This window comes from Portunus trituberculatus, chromosome 10, assembly GCF_017591435.1.
Source record: "Portunus trituberculatus isolate SZX2019 chromosome 10, ASM1759143v1, whole genome shotgun sequence".
NCBI classification, from domain to species: Eukaryota; Metazoa; Arthropoda; class Malacostraca; order Decapoda; family Portunidae; genus Portunus; species Portunus trituberculatus.
This window is the reverse complement of record NC_059264.1, coordinates 6962109-6984042: the sequence shown is the minus strand read 5'-3', so window position 1 is coordinate 6984042 and position 21934 is coordinate 6962109. Positions and strand designations below refer to the sequence as shown.

Sequence of the window (21934 nt, the reverse complement as noted above, 5' to 3'; positions counted from 1 at the left end):
TGATCCAGTCAGCCACACACTGCCCAGTCCCAAAAAGCAACTCGGTTTATTCCCGCATGTTTTCAGACAGTCACAGTTCCATGAAAGTAGACAGCAGAGATGGTGTTAATTGATCATATTACTCTTACAAGCCAGGCAAAGAGGACACTGGAAAGCAAATGAGTAAAAACATTGATTCCCATTTTGTCATTCCTCTAATTTTATCTCTCTTTCTAGCTGGGGACTTGCTATGCATAAAGAGACAGCAGGGTGAGGGAAAGGTAGAGTTTTGGCTGGTGACAGAGGGACCTACACGCATAGCCAAGTTTTCTGGCACCTGTGAGGTGATTGGGGCTCTCCTCCCTGCCCACAAAAGCCTCCTGGCTAAGCTGCCAAGTCTCAAAGGAATGAAGGTGGAGGACTGCGGTGCAGTACTTGGCCCTGAGAAGGAGGCAAGGGAGCCTGCTCATGGTTCTCCTGTAGCACCATCTGCCCGAGTGAGTCCTTCAGTGCACTCGCCGAATGTTACAAAGAGCACTAATTTCAACGATCTAGATATTGTGTGCCAATGATATAATTAGCTTCTTGTATCTATGAATGAACTGTGATAGTGAAGGAATACACCATTACAGTATTTTTAGGTAGTATATATATATATATATATATATATATATATATATATATATATATATATATATATATATATATATATACACACACACACACACACACACGAGTACATAATTACATTATCTTAAGTACAAAAAATATGTATAAAAGAAAATGGTAGGGAGTCTTTAGTTCTGTGAATATTTAGTGGTAAAGAAGTCATCACACTTGCCAGTGACAAGGTGAAGGAGACTGACGTTGACAATTCTGGTGGTGATTCTCCTTTTGGTGAAGGAGACTGACGGTGACAATTCTGGTGGTGATTCTCCTTTTGCCCCTCCTGTCTCCTGCAAGTGTTGTTAGAATGGCTATTAGAATGGCTACAAAGAGATGATGATTATACTATTAATGCCATTTAATTTTAGTATCATTACTTTTTACAATGGATGTCAAAAAACCAAACCTGTCAATTTTCATCCATCTTTCCATAACCAAATTTTCCATCCTTTACCACCATCACTCCTTTCTCCTACCTAACAGCATTTCTACTGAACCACATCCTATTTGTTCTTTCTTCTTTTTACTCCCCCCTCCTCCCCACCAACAGACTAACAGTATGTTACATAATGTTGTTAATAAAACAAGGGGGTGATGAAGACAAAGATAAAGCAAAAACATAAGACATAGTAACTAAAATTTAAAATGCAATATAGAAAAGGATAGAAGCAAGTTCATTTGGTAAATAATAAGTCACTGTCATTGTATTGTTTGGTTCTTTGTTCTTACCACTTGTAGCATGTTGCCAATCAGCAAGCCTATTAACATGCCATGTCTCACCACAGAAACACCCTACACTCTTTCTCAATCTAAACCTTCTAAACCTTGATTTAACACAGTCTGTTCTCATGCTATACATGATAGAGAGGTTGCCCACAAAAGGTACTTGAGCCTTCCATCTCCTAAATCTCATGCACTTTTTATTTCTGCCTGGAATCATGCCAAATCTGTTCTTCAACTTGCCAAACACTCCTTCATAAACAGTCTAGAAAAATTTTCAAGACTTCTGGCATCTGGCCAAAAACATCTCCATTCTGATGGCACCACTGCCATCTCATCTGTCTCTAAAGCTGAACTTTTCTCTCAAACCTTTGCTAACAATTCCACCTTGGATGATTCTGGGTTTGTCCCTCCTTCTCTTCCTCCCTCTGACTATTTTATGCCTACAATTAAAGTTCTTCGTAATGATGTTTTCCATGCCCTTGCTGGCCTAAACCCTCGGAAGGCTTATGGACCTGATGGGGTCCCTCATACTGTTCTCAAAACTGTGCTTCCGTGCTTGCACCTTGCCTGGCCAAACTCTTTCAACTATATCCATTGACTTCTACCTTTCCTTCTTGCTGTAAGTTTGCCTACATTCAGCCTATTCCTAAAACAGGTGACCATTCTAATCCCTCAAACTAGCATCCTATAGCTCTAATCTCTTGCTTGTCTAAAGTTTTTTAATCTATCCTCAAAAAGAAGATTCTCAAACATCTTTCACTTCACAATCTTCTACCTGATCAGCTTCTGTCAAGTTCACTCTACTGATGATCTTCTGGCTTTCCTTACTGAGTCCTGGACATCCTCTTTTAGAGATTTCGGTGAAAGTTTTGCTGTCACGTTAGACATGTCAAAAGCTTTTCATAGGATTTGGCACAGAATTTTGATTTCAAGACTGCCATCCTACAGTTTCTATCCTTCTCTCTGCAACTTTTTTTCTTTCTGACTATTCTATTGCTGCTGTGGTAGACAGCCACTGTTCTTCTCCTAAATCTATTAACAGTGGTGTTCCTCAGGGTTTTGTCCTGTCACCCACTCTTTCTATTATTCATTAATGATATTAACCAAACTTCTTGCCCTATCCACTCTTACGTTGATGAGACAACCAACCCTTCAGAAAGTCCAACAGGTTACGCAGGGATGCCACAGAATGCCTGACTTCTGACTTTTCTAAGATTTCTGATTGGGGTAAAGAAAACTTTGTAGTGTTCAATGCCTCAAAAACTCAATTCCTTCATCTATCAACTCGACACAACCTTTCTGACAACTATTCCCTCTTCTTCAATGACACTCAGCTGTCCCCATCTTCTAAACTTCACATCTCATCTCTTGCCAAAACAGCTTCTATGAAGTTTGGTGTTCTGAGGCGTCTCCTCCAGTTTTTCTCACCCCTCCAACTGCTTACTCTGTATGGAGTAATCTTCACATGTTTGGAGGGTTCCACTCACACAATTTTTAGATAGGGTGGTCAAAAGGTCAAAAGCTTTTCGTCTCATCAATTCTCTTTCACAGGATGACTGTCTTCAGTTTCTTTCTCACAGCTGGAATGTTGCATCCCTTGCTATCTTTTATCGCTATTTTCATGCTAACTGCTCTACTCATCTTGTTAACTGCATGCCTCTCCCCCTCCTGCTGCCTTGCTGCACAAGACTTTGTTTTTCCTCTAATCCCTATTCTTTCCAACTCTCTAATACAAGAGTTAACCATTACTCACAATCATTCATACCTTCCTCTAGTAAACTCTGGAGCTCCCTGCCTGCTTCTGTATTTCCATCTTCCTATGACCTGATTTCCATTAAGAGGGAGGTATCAAAACATTTGTCCCATACTTTAAGATTAAGAACTCAAAGTTATTAAGGGAACTGGCAATTCAGTGGGCCTTTTTTTCCCATTTTTTGTTGCCCTTGGCCAGTCTCCCCTCTTGCATAAAATAAATAAATAAATACAGCAACACACAAGGTTCTTGCCTGTTGCTCTAATTGACAAATCAGTTTGCATTATGCCTGCTTGGAGTAAGTGCCAGCCTTGCCCCTCTGCAGCTGTGACTTACAAATATGTTTCTAGTCTGAGACACACACAATTAAGCTAAAGTGGGTAAATACTACAAATTAAGATAAGTACCAAAGAATACACCAGCATATTGACAAAAAAACAAGTTACAACACATTGCCAAGCCTTGGGAGAGCATTTCAGAGAAACAAAAGATTTTGTTCTTTGTTCCCTTGACTGTCATCCTGTAATATTTTTTTTTCCCCCAACTGGTTCTTGTTTGTGAGCCAAGAGTTCCAACCACTTATCTCAGAATGCCATTCCCCCATCCTGTTTGTGGAAGGATGCCTCACATTGTAAAAAGGCAAGACTCTTTCACTGTTATGCAATAATTCATGTAACAAGATCTGAACTCCTTATAAGCCGGTACAAGAAACCTTAAAAAAAAGATTTTACATTTCCCATATGGAGCAATGTGTGGTGATGGTTATAAAACAGGATGGTCTCAGAGTGATTAGTGACAAAAAAAGAAGCCAGACAGCAGTGAAAAAGTTAAATTTGAAGACCAGGCAGCATACTGTAACTGGAAAATCCAGCTTAACACATGGGAATGTATATTTATGCTCAGCTGTGGAAATGGAGAGGAGAGGCACACACACCTTTCTCCAACCAGGTGTAATACAAACAATGTTGGTTATAAAATTAAAAAAAAAAACATGAGAACCGTGTATGTTGATAACATTTCTTTTGCGACTTGGCAAAATAATAAAAGGCATGCAGGTTGGTGACACATAACACCTCAATCACATCAAGATGCCTCAAGTGTAGATATGGTTTTCTCCCTCTAAACAACTAGATAAAATAAACAAACAAGAAATGACTATCATTGGCTTACCTCGTAAAGCACATTAATGGAAGTAGTGGTGCTGGTGGGCTGTGGTAGATGAAATGATGGAAGAGGAAGGACCAGAGCAGCAGTCAGAAGACCAAGGAAGAGAGAGATGATGGAGTAACAGAGAAATAAAAGAATAAAAGGCAAAGGTAAAGGAAAGTATAAGCAGAATGAGATCAAATAATACCAAGATAAAACAGAGAGAGTAGGAGGAATGAAAGACAAGAACCTTCAAAAGAGAAGAAAAAAAAAGAAGGAAAAGAAAAATAGACAGGAAACTTAAGAAATTCAGATAAAAATTAGCATAAAACAAATAAATGTAAGAATGAAGGAAAATAAAGAAGACAATAGGAGGAAATAAATGGAGGAGGAAGGGAAAGAAAATAAGAAATGGAAAAACAAAGGAGATGGAAGGGAAAAAATAAGAAATGGAAAAACAAAGGAGACATGATGAGAGGAAGAAAGAAAAGAAAGAACAAGACTGGTATCTTATAGAAAGTAAAAAAATCAAGTACGGCAGAAAGAGAAATACAGAGAAAGAGAGGGAGAGAGTATCCCTCAGCTCTTAAAATCCTTTCTTCAGCAAGAACTCCCTCACTTCTGCCACATACTGTCCCTTAATCTCTATCTTCTGGTGGGGTTCATGTGCTCTCATGTTCAGGATCCTGGTGTGCTTTCGGTCCTTAAGGTACTCCTGCAGCTCCTCCAGAAGGGCAAATATGTCTCCTTCAACATGGTGCACAAATGTTCGGTACCTGGAAGCAGATAGGACAGTGACGACAAAATGTCACAGTGAACTTAGCACATAAAGAAATATGGAGACAGTGAAAGGTCAGTGTGTGGAGGAAAATGTAAGAAGGATGAGCATCAGTGAAAATTAGATTAAGAGACCAGAGGGAAGACCTGGAGATTTGTGAGGAAAACATGAGAAGGATGAAAATTAGAGAAGATTAGATTAGGCAGATGGAAGACCTAAAGACTATGTGAGAAAGACATGGCAAGAGGAACATTAAAGATGGCTTCTTGGCCGTAGGGGATTTAATTTTACCAAAACAAACCTTACCATTTGACAATTTAGACTATCCCGGCCACGCTGAGCGAAGAAAACGTATAGCTCAGATTTCTAAAATATTTGTCCAAAAATACCCCTTAGATGATCCCCTTAAAGAAAATAAGGTTAGGCTAAGAGACCAGAGGGAAAACTTAAACACTCTGAGAGGAAGACCTGGGAAATAAAATTTAAAGATGGGCCTCCATGGTACAGTGGAACCATGCGTGCTTTGGGGTCCGAGGGGTCTCCAAGCACACGGGTTCGAATCCTGTTCACGGTCCAAGTGTAGGTTGGGCTTCCTCACTCAGGGCAATGGTTTCCTAGTGGGTGGGCTTTGAGAAAGGAGGTATCCCAAAAAGTATCCCCTTTAGCCCATAAATTACCGTGAAAAGCCCACATGCTGTATATATATATATATATATATATATATATATATATATATATATATATATATATATATATATATATATATATATATATATATATATATATATATATATATATATATATATATATATATATATATATATATATATGCAACCCCCGCTTAACGAAGGTTCACACAACGAAATTTCGCTACAACGAAGGTTTCCTTTTACTACCATCTGCTTGTTTAACAAACACCAAACTCGCTTTAACAAAATTTTATCCAGGTAATTTTTTCCAAGTTTGAAAGTCCCACCATATCACGCAAGCCGACAGGCTTTTGAATACACCAGCGCCTCTCGTGGACAAAACATGCACCACTCACTCCCCCTAATTCAAAACAATAACAGTGTCAGCAGCAGCTCATTTTCCTTCGCTCTACATTCCACCAAAACGCCCTGCAATGTCGCCTAGCGTTGCTAAGAAGACCAAGAAGTCTCTTACTCTCGAAGTGAAGCTGGATATTATTCACAGACATGAGAGAGGCAAGAAAACTAATAGCATTGCTTCCCACCCTGGCTTGATTCCATCTACTGTCTACCATTTTCAAGTGAGCAGGCTCTATTAAGAAGGCAGATGAGACCGTATCTTCCTTGCAAGCTAAAAGAACCACCTGAACTCGTGACTCTGCAATGAATAATATGGAAAGCCTGGTGGAAATGTGGTACATAAGTTTTGTATGTGATACAATGATGCGCCCTTTGTTAACATTACACAGGTTGCCAGCTAGTGTATTTCCCACTCCACTCTCCCTCCCTTCATAAATTTAAGATCATCAACATTATAAAGTTACTTACATACATACATTAGTGTACATTATAATGACTTAGTCTTAAATTAAACTGGTTAAATGTTTAACTTCATAATTTTTACTTTCATTAAACCTTTTACTGTACTATGATGCACTCTCGCTTTGTTTACTCTCAATGGAAGCTCGTCAGGGGTTAAACTTGTTATAATTCGTTCGCTTAACGAAGAGTTTTTTAGGAACATACACCTTCGTTAAGCGGGGTTGCCTGTGTATGTGTGTGTGTGTATATATATATATATATATATATATATATATATATATATATATATATATATATATATATATATATATATATATATATATATATATATAAAATAAATAAATAGGCCAAGAGTCCAGAGGAAAGACCAAAGACCTGAAGGCTCTGTGAGGAAGACATGGTAAGGGTGAGCAGCAGAGAAGGGATCATCATCCAACACTACAAAAGGGGTAATAAAAATGTTATAGTTTACTGAAGCTGAGACAAACTGAACCACACCAGGCTGCTCCTAAAGACTTACAGGGCACTGCTTAAAATCATGCCAGTAAGTATCAATGTAATGTTCTTTCTTATTTTTTCTTTTTATTCTTCATGAGAATGGCGAGTTTAAGTGAGGTTTCTAAATAAATTAAAAATAGAAAATAAATGTGGTGTCAAAAAAAATAAGCAGAATAACAAAAAATAATGATAATGATGATAAAGAAAATAGGATAACAAAAACAACAATAATGAAGACTAAGATAATGAAAATTAGGCAGAATAAAACTGTAATGATAATGAACATAATGGCAAATGAAACCAAAACAAAATGATGATAAGAACAAGGACAATGACAAAATAAAAAAAAAGACAACACAACACAAAAACAGTAATGAAGAAAACAAGGTCATTGACAAAAAAAAAAAAAAAAAAAAAATACAAAAACAGTAATGGAGGCAAAGATAATGACAAAAAATGAGACAAGATAACAAAATAAGGTAATGAGGAGGAGGAGGCACTGGCACTTACTTGGACATGTGGGGCACATTATGGAGGTAGACAGGAAGCATGTGGCTTTGGCTGCGGCGGATGAAGTAAGGATGGTCTCCAGGTTTGGCAGACGGTGCCACCCATCCAGAAGGCGTCACCTCACCTGCAGCAGTGAGAGAGGTGAGTCAAGTGGAGGGATGGCATGGCACGAGTGGTGGGCAGAAGTGTTCGAGAGGCTGAGCGAGGTGGAGTTGGCAGATGATGTGGTGGTAAATTTGGGGTTATGTGGGACATGTATAGAAGGAATTGGGTCAAGGTTGTGTGAAATTAATGGAGGTTAAATAAAGATGACTTGGATAGAGGCTGGATGAGATACAGTGAACATATACTGTAATATAATAGTAAAAGAAAAAGAGAGGTGCACAAACAGACACACAGAAACACCTCAAAGAAATACATACACACACACACACACACACACACACACACACACACACACACACACACACACACACACCTTTTAGGGAAAGCATAAAATATCTGGTATAAAATAAGCTTCACTCAATCATGGTAAGTACGCATGCACGCACACACATTCGAAGCACAAGATCGCATAGTAAAAAAAGTTGAGAGAGGGAAGATGTCTGAGAGATGTTAAAAAAATATAGTTTCCCACAAAGATGTATTGAGACTTGGAACAGTTTACATGAAGAAGTAGTGTCTGCAACGAGTGTGCATACTTTTAAAGTAAGATTGGATAAGTGTAGATATGGAGAGGGGGCCACACGAGCATAAAGCCCAGGCCCTGTAAAACTACAACTAGGTAAATATAACTAGGTAAATACACACACAAAGCAGCGAGGCAAATGGGCAAGCCTCTGAATGTGTAGCCCCTGTTCACCTAGCAGTAAATAGGTACAGGATGTAACTCGAGGGTTTGTGGCCTCGCTTTCCTGGTATGTGGAGTGTGTTGTGGTTTCAGTCCTACCCGAAGATTGGTCTATGAGCTCTGAGCTCGCTCTGTAATGGAAAAGGCTGGCTGGGTGACCAGCAGACGACTGAGGTGGTGAATTACACACACACACACACACACACACACACACACACACACACACACACACGAAGGGAAAAGGACGAAATGAAATCAGTAAAAGACCTACTAAAACATCCAAATGACGAGGATAGACAGAACTTAGAAGAGGAAGTAGAAGAAATCCATAGAATGGGTCCATATCAAGAAGGAACAGTGAGACCAATTAAGATACTACTAAAATCACAAGCAGCAACAGAAGAAATACTAATTAGGAAAATAAAACTCAGAGAAACAGAAGATAGCAAAGATATATATATATATATATATATATATATATATATATATATATATATATATATATATATATATATATATATATATATATATATAAAGAAAAATAGAAACGAGGAGGAAAGGAAGACACAACGAACTGGTGGCAGAAGCAAGGGAAAAAAATAATGAAAGGTCAGAGGAGGAGAAGAAGGCATTTTTCTGGAGAATTATAAGAGACAGGATAAGGAAATGGTATATAAAAGAGAAGGAAGAGAAAAAATGGAGCAAGTTTTAAGGCCTGTCCAGACGAGGGGCAGTTGCCCGCCGTGCAAACAGTGTTACCATATCATATTAAGCAGCAGAATGACGTCATAAGCACAGAAATGAAGGAAACACATCTGGCAACAAACAGTGCTACCAGATGTGTTCCAGTTCCTACTCCATTCACCAGGCAAAGACTGGCGGGCGAACTTCTTGTGTCCACACTAGGGGCAGTTGCTCGCCGGGCACAACCCGTTGATCGTATATTCCTCGCTTGTTTAGCAGGGTTTTGCAACATGGTTGGCACGCTCTCTATACTATTCTATACTATACGAGTGCCAACCATCACACCAGCAGGCATTACTTCGACCACAGGCAAGAGCACTTGGATGTCTGCCCGTGGTTTTCTCGCTTCTGACGTCATGTTCGCTCCCACCATCAGAACAGTTGAAGCAGTATGATATCTGGTAACAGTGTTTGCACGGTGGCCACGTCTGGACGGGGCTTAACTAAAAATTATAAGAACAAGAGATTAAAAATGATGTTTACGAACATAGATGGGGTTTTATCAAGTAAATTAGAATTAAGAGATTACATAAAGAAAGAAGAACAAGATATTGTACGCCTGGTGGAAACAAAGTTAAATGAGGCAATAAAAATAGACATAGATAAAAGGTATAATATATGGAGGAAAGACAGAGTGGGTAAAGGAGGAGGAGGAGTCATGATGATGTTAAGGAAAGAGATGGTGGTAAATCAAGTGGAGTTTGGGGAGGTCTTTACTAAGGTCATAGGTCTTTACTAAGGAATCCAAATTTGAAAGACCACAGGGTAATAGAGAGACTGTCCATATGAAAGAGATTAAAGTAACCAAGCTTGAAATAAAAGAGTTGATGACGGAATTAGATGAGGAGAAGGCAATGGGACCGGATGAAGTCTCAGGCAGAATATTAAAAGAATGTAGAGAAGAACTAGCAAGTCCTATATACATCATAAAATGCTCAATAGAAAATGGAACAGTACCAGTAGAATGGAAAAGAGCTGAGGTGGTTCCCATATATAAGAGCGGAAGGAAGGAAGAACCTTTAAATTACAGACCGGTATCACTAACTAGTGTAATATGCAAGATGTGTGAAAGAATAATAAAGAAACAATGGATTGAGTTTCTTGAAGACAACAAATTATTATCAAATAGCCAATTTGGTTTTAGAAAAGGTCGGTCATGTGTAACAAATTTATTGAGTTTCTACTCTAGAATAGTTGATAAAGTACAAGAGAGAGAGGGATGGATTGACTGTATTTATTTAGATTTAAAAAAGGCGTTTGATAAAGTGCCACATGAAAGATTACTATGGAAGTTAGAGGAGAAGGGTGGCTTAAAAGGAAGCACATTGAGATGGATGGAAAGTTATTTGAGGGGGAGAGAAATAAGGACGATAGTTAAAGATATGAAGTCCAAGTGGAGAGCAGTAGAAAGCGGAGTGCCACAGGGGTCAGTATTGGCGCCAATACTTTTCTCATATATATAAACGACATGCCAGAGGGAGTGAGCAACTACATAAATCTGTTTGCGGATGATGCGAAACTGTGTAGAGTCATAAAACAAAGAGGATTGTGAAATACTGCAGGAAGAATTAAACAAGATCTGGAAATGAAGTAAAAAATGGGAGATTGAATTCAATGTGGACAAAAGCCATGTCATGGAAATGGGAAAAAGTGAATGATGACCAGTGGGAAGCCCAGGACCTGTAAAAACTACAACTAGGTAAATACACACACACACACAGCAAAAAGAGGATTGTGAAATACTGCAAGAAAACCTAAATAAGATCTGGGAATGGAGTAAAAAGTGGTAAGTGGAATTCAATGTGAACAAAAGCCATGTCATGGAAATGGGAAAGAGTGGAAGACGACCTGTGGGAATCTATAAGATGGGAGATGGAGTAGACTGGAGAAAGTAAAAAGGAAAAGGACTTAGGAGTGACGATGGAAGAAAACAATCAACCAGTAAGCCATATTGATAGAATTTTTAGAGAAACATAATTTGCTAAGAAATATTGGAGTAGCATTTCATTACATGGACAAAGAAATGATGAAGAAATTGACAAGTACTATAATAAGACCCAGATTGGAATATGCAGGAGTAGTGTGGACCCCTCATAAAAAGAAACACATAAGGAAGTTGGAGAGACTACAAAAAATGGCTACAAGAATGGTTCCAGAATTTGAAGGGATGACATATGAGGAGAGACTAAAGGTTATGGATCTACCAACCCTGGAACAAAGAAGGGAGAGAGGAGATCTGATACAAGTTTATAAATTGATCAATGGAATGGACCAAGTGGATAATGAGAAACTGATCCTGAGAGAAGAATATGACATTTGAAGCACAAGATCGCATAGTAAAAAGCTGAGAAAAGGAAGATGTCTGAGAGATGTTAAAAAATATAGTTTCCTGCAAAGATGTATTGAGACGTGGAACAGTTTAAATGAAGAAGTATTGTCTGCAATGAGTGTGCATACTTTTAAAGTAAGATTGGATAAGTGTAGATATGGAGACGGGGCCACACGAGCATAAAGCCCAGGCCCTGTAAAACTACAACTAGGTAAATACACACACACACACATACACATACCTGGGGAAACAGTGGGTTTAGGGATGGACTTTTGAGGGAACAGCCGCTCCACATAGTGCCACTCCACTGTCGAGGTCTCCACCTGCAATACAAACACTGCAATCAATAGGTGTACAAATGGCAAGGTTAGGGATGACCATTTAAATTCCTACTTTAAGCTCATTACAACAGCTCTGTTCTGAACATAATAAACTTGCATATACATCTGTCCATCTATCAGGGAGGTGGTGGCGTAGTGGATAAGGTGGTGAGCGTGGGATTGGGCAGACATTCAAGTGTAGGTTCAAATCCCACCACGTACTGCCTTAAAACTAAGCCATTTGTTGAGTGGTTAAAGTTATCTACATGTCACCATGATACTCAGGTTCTAGGTGGTTAACCTAAGATGCACTTGGGTGGTGATATGGGCCCTAATATGGCTGCCACTATAAATAAAATTGCCTGCGCCACTAATGGGTGGAAGCTGAATGGCGCTTCCAATACTCTTCAAGTTACTTACAGGCACTGTAGACCAAGACAAAAATAAAATAAAATACTACACCATAAGGTGGCCCAGACAAGGCACCACACACTAACAGACACACTCATAGCCACATCAGCCTGGCTGTTGACACGTCATTCAGGTTCTGGAGACATCACTCACCGCCACACCAATCCCCGTGGATATAATGGTGGTTGCCCAACACCTCACCATGTATCAAATAGTTTCAAGAAAGAACAAGTTTGTCAAAAAGCAATACAAATAGAAATACAATACAAATCTGCAACACCCTTATAAAGAATGTGTGTTCTGTTAGCATGTTAGTCAGCAAGACAATACCTTCACCTGACTTTTAAAAATCTGTCCACACTAGGAAATGTTTCAAAAGTTTCCCAAAAAGTTTCATGTGTATCTGTTTCCTATCCAGAATGGGAAACTGTGTGTATGTATGTGTGTGTGTGTGTGTGTGTGTGTGTGTGTGTGTGTGTGTGTGTGTGTGTGTGTGTGTGTGTGTGTGTGTGTGTGTGTGTGTGTGTGTGTGTGTGTGTGTGTGTGTATTTACCTAATTGTATTTACCTAATTGTAACATACGGGAAAAGAGCTATGCTCGTGTTGTCCCGTCTCCATATCTATTAATGTCCAGCTTTTTCTTAAAATCATGAATATTCCTTGCGTTGACCACTTCCACGTCTAAACTATTCCATGCTTCCACCCTTCTATGAGGGAAGCTATATTTTTCACATCTCTCCTATAAGTGGCCATTTTAGTTTTTTCCCATGCCCTCTCGACATTCTTCCATTCCACATACACAGATCTTCCCTATCCATTTTTCCATGCCAATCATCACTCTGTATATTGCTATCAGGTCTCCCCTTTCTCTTCTGTTTTCCAGGGTTGGAAGTTGCATTCTTTTCAGTCTGTCTTCATAAGTCAAATCTCTTAAGTCAGGCACCATTTTGTTGCAGCCCTCTGTACTTTCTCTAGTTTCCTTATGTGTTTCTTTAAGTTCGAGCCCACTGTATTGTTGCATATTCAAGCCTCGGTCTTATCATTGCAGTAATTATTTTCTTCATCATTTCTTCATCTAGATATACGAACGCCACTCTTATGTTCCTCAATAAGTTCAATACTTCTCCAATTATTTTGTTTATATGTCTCTCTGGCGATAGGTCATTGGTAATTGTCACCCCAAGGTCTTTTTCTTCATGACTGGTTTTATGTCTTCATTTCCTATCTTGTACATACTCCTGATTCTTCTTTCACTCTTGCCAAACTCTATTTTCTTGCATTTTGTCGTGTTGAACTCCATTTGCCATGTACAGCTCCATTTCCATATTCTGTCCAAGTCTTCCTGGAGTAGTTCGCAATCTTTGTCACATCTCACTTTTCTTAACAATTTTGCATCGTCTGCAAATAGGCTCACATAACTGGACACCCCATCCACCATGTCATTTATGTAGACTGCGAACATTACTGGTGCCAACACTGATCCCTGTGGAACTCCACTCTCCACCAATCCCCATTCTGATGGTCTGTCCTTAATTATTGTTCTCATTTCTCTTCCTACCAAAAGTCTTCCATCCATTTTAGTAAACTGCCATGCACTCCTCCTACCATTTCAAGTTTCCAGATCAGTCTCTGGTGTGGTACCTTATCAAAGGCCTTTTTTAAATCCAGATATATTCCATCAGCCCAACCATCTCTTTCCTGTATTACATCTATCACCCTCGAATAGTAACATATCAGGTTTGTCGTGCATGAACGCCCTTTCTAAAACCAAATTGACACTCACAAAGTATGTCATTTTTCTCCAAGAAGTCTGTCCATCTAGTCTTCACCACCCTCTCACACATCTTAGCTACCACACTTGTAAGTGACACTGGTCTATAGTTCAATGGGTCTCTCTTGTTACCTGATTTATAGATTGGGACAATGTTAGCTCTTTTCCAGTCTTGGGGCACTACACCTTCCCTTAATGAGGCATCAATTACTTCACAAACTTTTTCTGCCAATTGCTCCTGCATTCTCTTAAAATCCATCCTGATACCCCATCAGGTCCCACAGCTTTTCTCACTTCTAAACTCCCCATCATGTTCTTGATCTCCTCCACAGTTACTTGAAACTCCTTCATAATCCCTTTCTGTTCCATTACCAGTGGTTTGTCAAAAGCAGTCTCCTTTGTGAATACCTTCCGAAAGCATCCATTCATAGCCTCTGCCATTTCCTGGGATCTTCACTGTATACTCCATTTACTTCTAAACTTTCAATACTTTCTCTATTTTTGATGTTGTTGTTCACATGTCTGTAAAAAGCCTTGGTTGGTCTTTACATTTATCAATTATATCCTTTTCTTGTTTCTTTCTTTCTTCTCTTCTAATCAACACATATTCATTTCTTGCTCTTTTGTAACTTTCCCACTGCTTAATCCGTCTTTTCCTTCTCCACCTCTTCCATGCATCCTCTTTTCTTGTTCTAGCCTTTTCACATCTATCGTTAAACCAGTCCTGCTTTCCAACTTCTCTATGTTGTCTTATTGGTACAAATTTTTCTCACCTTCTTTGTATATTTTATAAATTCCTTCCACTTTTCATTTGCTCCTTAGCACTCTTGAATTTCATCCAATTTGTCTCTTGAAAGAATTTCTTTAGGTTTCCAAAATCTGTCTTGGCATAATTCCATCTTCCCACTTTATATTCTTCATTTCTTCTAGATTTCTCTTCGTCTATCACCTTGAACTCCAAAACTGCATGATCACTCTTTGCTAAAGGGCACTCCACCCTCATCTCCTCAATGACCATTGGCTCTGTACTAAAGACCAAGTCCAGTCTTGACGATGCTCCCTCTCCTCCAAACCTAGTATCTTCTTTGACCCACTGAGTTAACACATTTTCCATTGCCAGTGTCAATAGTGTATTTCCCATGTTGTCTCTGATCCTTCCATTGACCAGTCCTCCCAACACACCTCTTTACAATTAAAATCTCCCATCATTATAGTTCGTTCACAGCCACCCAACATTTCTTCCAGACATGTTCCTGTATCACTTATCATTTCTTCATATTCCTGTACTGACCATGCATTTGTCTTAGGTGGTACGTACACCACTATGTAGTGCCTCTTTTTCCTTCATTAGTTTCTGCTCTGATCTTTAGCACTTCTGCCTTTCCCATACCTTTTTCACTTGATCCACCTTTATATCTTTTTAACCAGCAACATCACTCCTCCTCCCATCTTACCTACTCTATTTCTTTTCCAAACGTTATATTTCCCTTCTCCAACCTTCATCAGGTCTTCTCCCTCTCTCAGTTTTGTTTCAGTAAGACCCACAATATCTGGGTTCTTGTCCCTCAAGTAATCGTTGAGTTCTAAAATCCCCGATATCACTCCATTTATGTTGGAATACATTACATTTCGCTCATATGTAAGTTTCTTTAGTCCTTTCTTGCTGTACTTTTCTGGGTTATGAACCTGTGTGTGTGTGTGTGTGTGTGTGTGTGTGTATTTACCTAGTTGTAGTTTTACAGGGCCTGGGCTTTATGCTCGTGTGGTCCCGTCTCCATATCTACACTTATCCAATTTTTCTTTAAAACTATGTACACTCTTTGTTGACACCACTTCCTCACTCAAACTGTTCCAAGTCTCAACACATCTTTGTGGGAAACTAAATTTTTTAACATCTCTCAGACATCGTCCCTTCCTTAGTTTCTTACTATGCGATCTTGTGCTTCTAGTCATATTCTTCTCTCAGGATCAGTTTCTCATTATCCACTTCATCCATTCCGTTAATCAATTTATAAACTTGTATCAGATCCCCTCTCTCTCTTCTCTGCTCCAAGGTTGGTAGATCCATAGCCTTTAGTCTCTCCTCATATGTCATCCCTTTAAATTCTGGAACCATTCTTGTAGCCATTTTTTGTAGTCTCTAATTTTCTTATGTGTTTCTTTTATGGGGAGTCCACACAACTCCTGCATATTCCAATCTAGGTCTTATTTTAGTACTTATCAATTTCTTCATCATTTCCTTGTCCATATAGTGAAATGCTACTCCAATATTCCTTAGCAAATTATACGTCTCTGAAAATTCTATCAATATGGCTTACTGGTTGATTATTTTCTTCCATTGTCACTCCCAAGTCCTTTTCCTTTTTTACTTTTTCTAGTTCTACTCCATCTCCCATCTTATAGATTCCCACTGGTCGTCTTTCACTTTTTCCCATTTCCATGACATGGCTTTTGTCCACATTGAATTCCATCTCCCATTTTTTGCTCCATTTCCAGATCTTGTTTAAGTCTTCCTGTAGTATTTCACAATCCTCTTTTTGTTTAATGACTCTGCACAGTTTCGCATCGTCCAAACAGATTTATGTAGCTGTTCACTTCCTCTGGCATGTCATTTATATATCAGAAAAGTATTGGTGCCAATACTGACCCTGTGGCACTCCGCTGTCTACTTTCTCCACTTGACTTCATATCTTTAACTATCGTCCTTATTTCTCTCCCCCTTAAGTAATTCTTCATCCATCTCAGTGTGCTTCCTTTTAAGCCACCCTTCTCCTCCAACTTCCATAGTAATCTTTCATGTGGCACTCTATCAAACGCCTTTTTTAGATATAAATAAATAGTCAACCCATCCCTCTCTCTCTTGTACTTTATCAACTATTCTAGAGTAGAAACTCAATAAATTTGTTACACATGACCGACCTTTTCTAAAACCAAATTGGCTATTTGATAATATTTTGTTGTCTTCAAGAAACTCAATCCATTGCTTCTTTATTACTTTTTCACACATCTTGCATATTACACTAGTTAGTGATACCGGTCTGTAATTTAAAGGTTCTTCCTTCCTTCCGCTCTTATATATGGGAACCACCTCAGCTCTTTTCCACTCCACTGGCACTGTTCCATTTTCAATTGAGCATTTTATGATGTTGTATATTGACTTGCTAGTTCTTCCCTACATTCTTTCAGTATTCTGCCTGAGACTTCATCTTTTTTTTGTTTGTGTGTGTAATTCACCTCAGTTGCCTGCTTCAAGCCAATCTTCATTATTACTCAGACCTCATAGACCATCTTCTACTGAGACTTTTTTGTAATTCATCTTTCGCCTGCTGGTCACCCAGCCAATCTTCCCCATTACAGACACACAGAGCTCATCCCATCTTCTACTGAGACTATTTTTTGTGTGTTGTCATGTATGTGTGTTTCACTGTTTGATCTGCTGTCATCTCAGACAGCCAGACATTACTTCACAACGAGCTCAGAGCTCATTATTTCCATCTTCATCCTGAGACCACACACACCACACACAAACAAGGTCACAACTCTTGATTTACATCCTGTCTACTCACTGCTTGAACACAAAGGAGACACACCCAAATATCTCCACCATCATCCTCTCTGTTGTCCAGTCTTCCACTGAGCTACCTTGTGTGTGTGTATTTACCTAGTTGTATTTACCTAGTTGTAGTTTTACAGGGCCTGGGCTTTATGCTCGTGGTCCCGTCTCCATATCTACACTTATCCAATTTTTCTTTAAAACTATGTACACTCTTTGCTGATACCACTTCCTCACTCAAATTGTTCCAAGTCTCAACACATCTTTATGGAAACTAAATTTTTAACATCTCTCAGACATCGTCCCTTCCTTAGTTTCTTACTATGTGATCTTGTGCTTCTAAAGTTATATTCTTCTCTCAGGATCAGTTTCTCATTATCCACTTCATCCATTCCGTTAATCAATTTATAAACTTGTATCAGATCCCCTCTCTCTCTTCTCTGCTCCAAGTTTGGTAGATCCATTGCCTTTAGTCTCTCCTCATATGCCATCCCTTTAAATTCTGGAACCATTCTTGTAGCCATTTGTTGTAGTCTCTCTAATTTTCTTATGTGTTTCTTTTTATGAGTCCACACAACTCCTGCATATTCCAATCTAGGTCTTATTTTAGTACTTATCAATTTCTTCATCATTTCCTTGTCCATATAGTGAAATGCTACTCCAATATTCCTTAGCAAATTATACGTCTCTGAAAATTCTATCAATATGGCTAACCGGTTGATTATTTTCTTCCATTGTCACTCCCAAGTCCTTTTCCTTTTTACTTTTTCTAGTTCTACTCCATCTCCCATCTTATAGATTCCCACTGGTCGTCTTTCACTTTTTCCCATTTCCATGACATGGCTTTTGTCCACATTGAATTCCATCTCCCATTTTTTGCTCCATTTCCAGATCTTGTTTAAGTCTTCCTGTAGTATTTCACAATCCTCTTTTGTTTAATGACTTTGCACAGTTTCGCATCGTCCATAAACAGATTTATGTAGCTGTTCACTCCTCTGGCATGTCATTTATATATACGAGAAAAAGTATTGGTGCCAATACTGACCCCTGTGGCACTCCGCTGTCTGCTGTTCTCCACTTGGACTTCATATCTTTAACTATCGTCCTTATTTCTCTCCCCCTTAAGTAATTCTTCATCCATCTCAATGTGCTTCCTTTGCCACCCTTCTCCTCTAACTTCCATAGTAATCTTTCATGTGTGTGTGTGTGTGTGTGTGTGTGTGTGTGTGTGTGTATTTACCTAATTGTATTTACCTAATTGTAACATACGGAAAAGAGCTATGCTCGTGTTGTCCCGTCTCCATATCTATTAATGTCCAGCTTTTTCTTAAAATCATGAATATTCCTTGCGTGACCACTTCCACGTCTAAACTATTCCATGCTTCCACCCTTCTATGAGGGAAGCTATATTTTTCACATCTCTCCTATAAGTGGCCATTTTAGTTTTTCCCATGCCCTCTCGACATTCTTCCATTCCACATACACAGATCTTCCCTATCCATTTTTCCATGCCAATCATCACTCTGTATATTGCTATCAGGTCTCCCTTTCTCTTCTGTTTTCCAGGGTTGGAAGTTGCATTCTTTTCAGTCTGTCTTCATAAGTCAAATCTCTTAAGTCAGGCACCATTTTCGTTGCAGCCCTCTGTACTTTCTCTAGTTTCCTTATGTGTTTCTTTAAGTTCGAGCCCACTGTATTGTTGCATATTCAAGCCTCGGTCTTATCATTGCAGTAATTATTTTCTTCATCATTTCTTCATCTAGATATACGAACGCCACTCTTATGTTCCTCAATAAGTTCAATACTTCTCCAATTATTTTGTTTATATGTCTCTCTGGCGATAGGTCATTGGTAATTGTCACCCCAAGGTCTTTTTCTTCATGACTGGTTTTATGTCTTCATTTCCTATCTTGTACATACTCCTGATTCTTCTTTCACTCTTGCCAAACTCTATTTTCTTGCATTTTGTCGTGTTGAACTCCATTTGCCATGTACAGCTCCATTTCCATATTCTGTCCAAGTCTTCCTGGAGTAGTTCGCAATCTTTGTCACATCTCACTTTTCGTAACAATTTTGCATCGTCTGCAAATAGGCTCACATAACTGGACACCCCATCCACCATGTCATTTATGTAGACTGCGAACATTACTGGTGCCAACACTGATCCCTGTGGAACTCCACTCTCCACCAATCCCCATTCTGATGGTCTGTCCTTAATTATTGTTCTCATTTCTCTTCCTACCAAAAGTCTTCCATCCATTTTAGTAAACTGCCATGCACTCCTCCTACCATTTCAAGTTTCCAGATCAGTCTCTGGTGTGGTACCTTATCAAAGGCCTTTTTTAAATCCAGATATATTCCATCAGCCCAACCATCTCTTTCCTGTATTACATCTATCACCCTCGAATAGTAACATATCAGGTTTGTCGTGCATGAACGCCCTTTCCTAAAACCAAATTGACACTCACAAAGTATGTCATTTTTCTCCAAGAAGTCTGTCCATCTAGTCTTCACCACCCTCTCACACATCTTAGCTACCACACTTGTAAGTGACACTGGTCTATAGTTCAATGGGTCTCTCTTGTTACCTGATTTATAGATTGGGACAATGTTAGCTCTTTTCCAGTCTTGGGGCACTACGCCTTCCCTTAATGAGGCATCAATTACTTCACAAACTTTTTCTGCCAATTGCTCCCTGCATTCTCTTAAAATCCATCCTGATACCCCATCAGGTCCCACAGCTTTTCTCACTTCTAAACTCCCCATCATGTTCTTGATCTCCTCCACCGTTACTTGAAACTCCTTCATAATCCCTTTCTGTTCCATTACCAGTGGTTTGTCAAAAGCAGTCTCCTTTGTGAATACCTTCCGAAAGCATCCATTCATAGCCTCTGCCATTTCCCTGGGATCTTCACTGTATACTCCATTTACTTCTAAACTTTCAATACTTTCTCTATTTTTGATGTTGTTGTGTGTGTGTGTGTGTGTGTGTGTGTGTGTTTGTGTGTGTGTGTGTGTGTGTGTGTGTAATTCATCACCACAGTTGCCTGCTAGTCACCCAGCCAGCCTTCCCCATTACAGAGCGAGCTCAGAGCTCAGACCGATTTTCGAGTAGGACTGACACCACATCGCACTCCACACACTAGGAAAGCAAGGCCACAACCCCTCGAGTTACATCCCGTATCTACTTGATGCTAGGTGAACAGGGGCTACATATAAGAGGCATGCCCATTTGCCTCGCCACACCCGGGACTCGAACCCAAGCCTTCTTGGTTGTGAGCCAAGTGTACTAACCACTACACTACGCGGTGTGTAATGGCTAAAAGAATGGTTCCAGAATTTGAAGGGATGACATATGATGAGAGACTAAAGGCTATGGATCTACCAACCCTGGAACAGAGAAGGGAGAGAAGGGATCTGATACAAGTTTATAAATTGATCAACAGAATGGACCAAGTGGATAATGAGAAACTGATCCTGAGAGAAGAATATGACATTCGAAGCACAAGATCGCATAGTAAAAAGCTCAGAAAGAGAAGATGTCTGAGAGATGTTAAAAAATATAGTTTCCCACAAAGATGTGTTGAGACGTGGAACGGTTTGAGTGAAGAAGTGGTGTCAGCAACGAGTGTGCATAGTTTTACAGAAAAATTGGATAAGTGTAGATATGGAAACGGGGCCACACGAGCATAAAGCCCAGGCCCAGTTTGTAATTCATATGATGACCATAATCTGTTTTGCTCTCTTTTTAACTGCTGGGGAGGCTTGAAGGTTTTAAAAGTGGGTTTGGAAGGCTTTAGTGGTACATAGAAATCTGTAAGAGGTTATCTGTTTTCTTTCATCTCTAAGTAAGCATAAAATCACTACACTAGAAATTCATCAATCAATCAGAGCTATAATACCCAATGTCGTCCATGCATCCGGGGAGCTACACTGGCGCTTGTTTGTTGTAATTACCTGATGTTTAATAAAAGATACAATATTTCATGTGCTTTTCTCAAAACTTAGAATTTTTTACATTGACCCTTATAGTTCTCAGTCCTAAAATGGGGGTCCTGCGAGTGCTTTGGCGGAGGTGGGACCAAGGAAACAAGAAACAAGTAATAAGTAACAGCAAACAACCTTTGCCGGTCTGCCACAGCCGGCAAGCTCACCTGTGCCCTGCTGTCCGGTATTGTGTGGCTGCCTGCAGGGAGCTTGGCGATGCCCAGAGCTGCGGAACAGGTGTGCAAAGGCCGCTGGGACACTGCTGTCCTCAAACACCGCAAGCCTGACACATACCGCAGGGTTACTAAAGAACACACTCCCACAGACATGCTGACGGCTGTCCTGTGTGTTGGGTCACTTGGATTGGGTCTCACCCCCCCTCCAACCCATCCCCTTCTCTCTCTC

The 21934-nt window shown here is 39.5% G+C and overlaps 1 protein-coding gene across 1 annotated transcript; it reads right to left on the bottom strand.

Annotated features, from left to right (window-relative positions):
• Window positions 1–775: 775 nt before the first annotated feature.
• Window positions 776–21924, bottom strand: LOC123501892 (39S ribosomal protein L49, mitochondrial-like). The gene is made up of 5 exons (XM_045250945.1): window positions 21697–21924; window positions 11729–11810; window positions 7565–7688; window positions 4292–5043; window positions 776–935 (listed from the first exon to the last, which is right to left on the bottom strand). Exons 1-4 carry the CDS (start codon window positions 21856–21858, stop codon window positions 4854–4856), a joined length of 558 nt encoding a protein of 185 aa, XP_045106880.1. The 5' UTR covers window positions 21859–21924; the 3' UTR covers window positions 776–935; window positions 4292–4853.
• Between the last annotated feature and the right edge of the window lie 10 nt (window positions 21925–21934).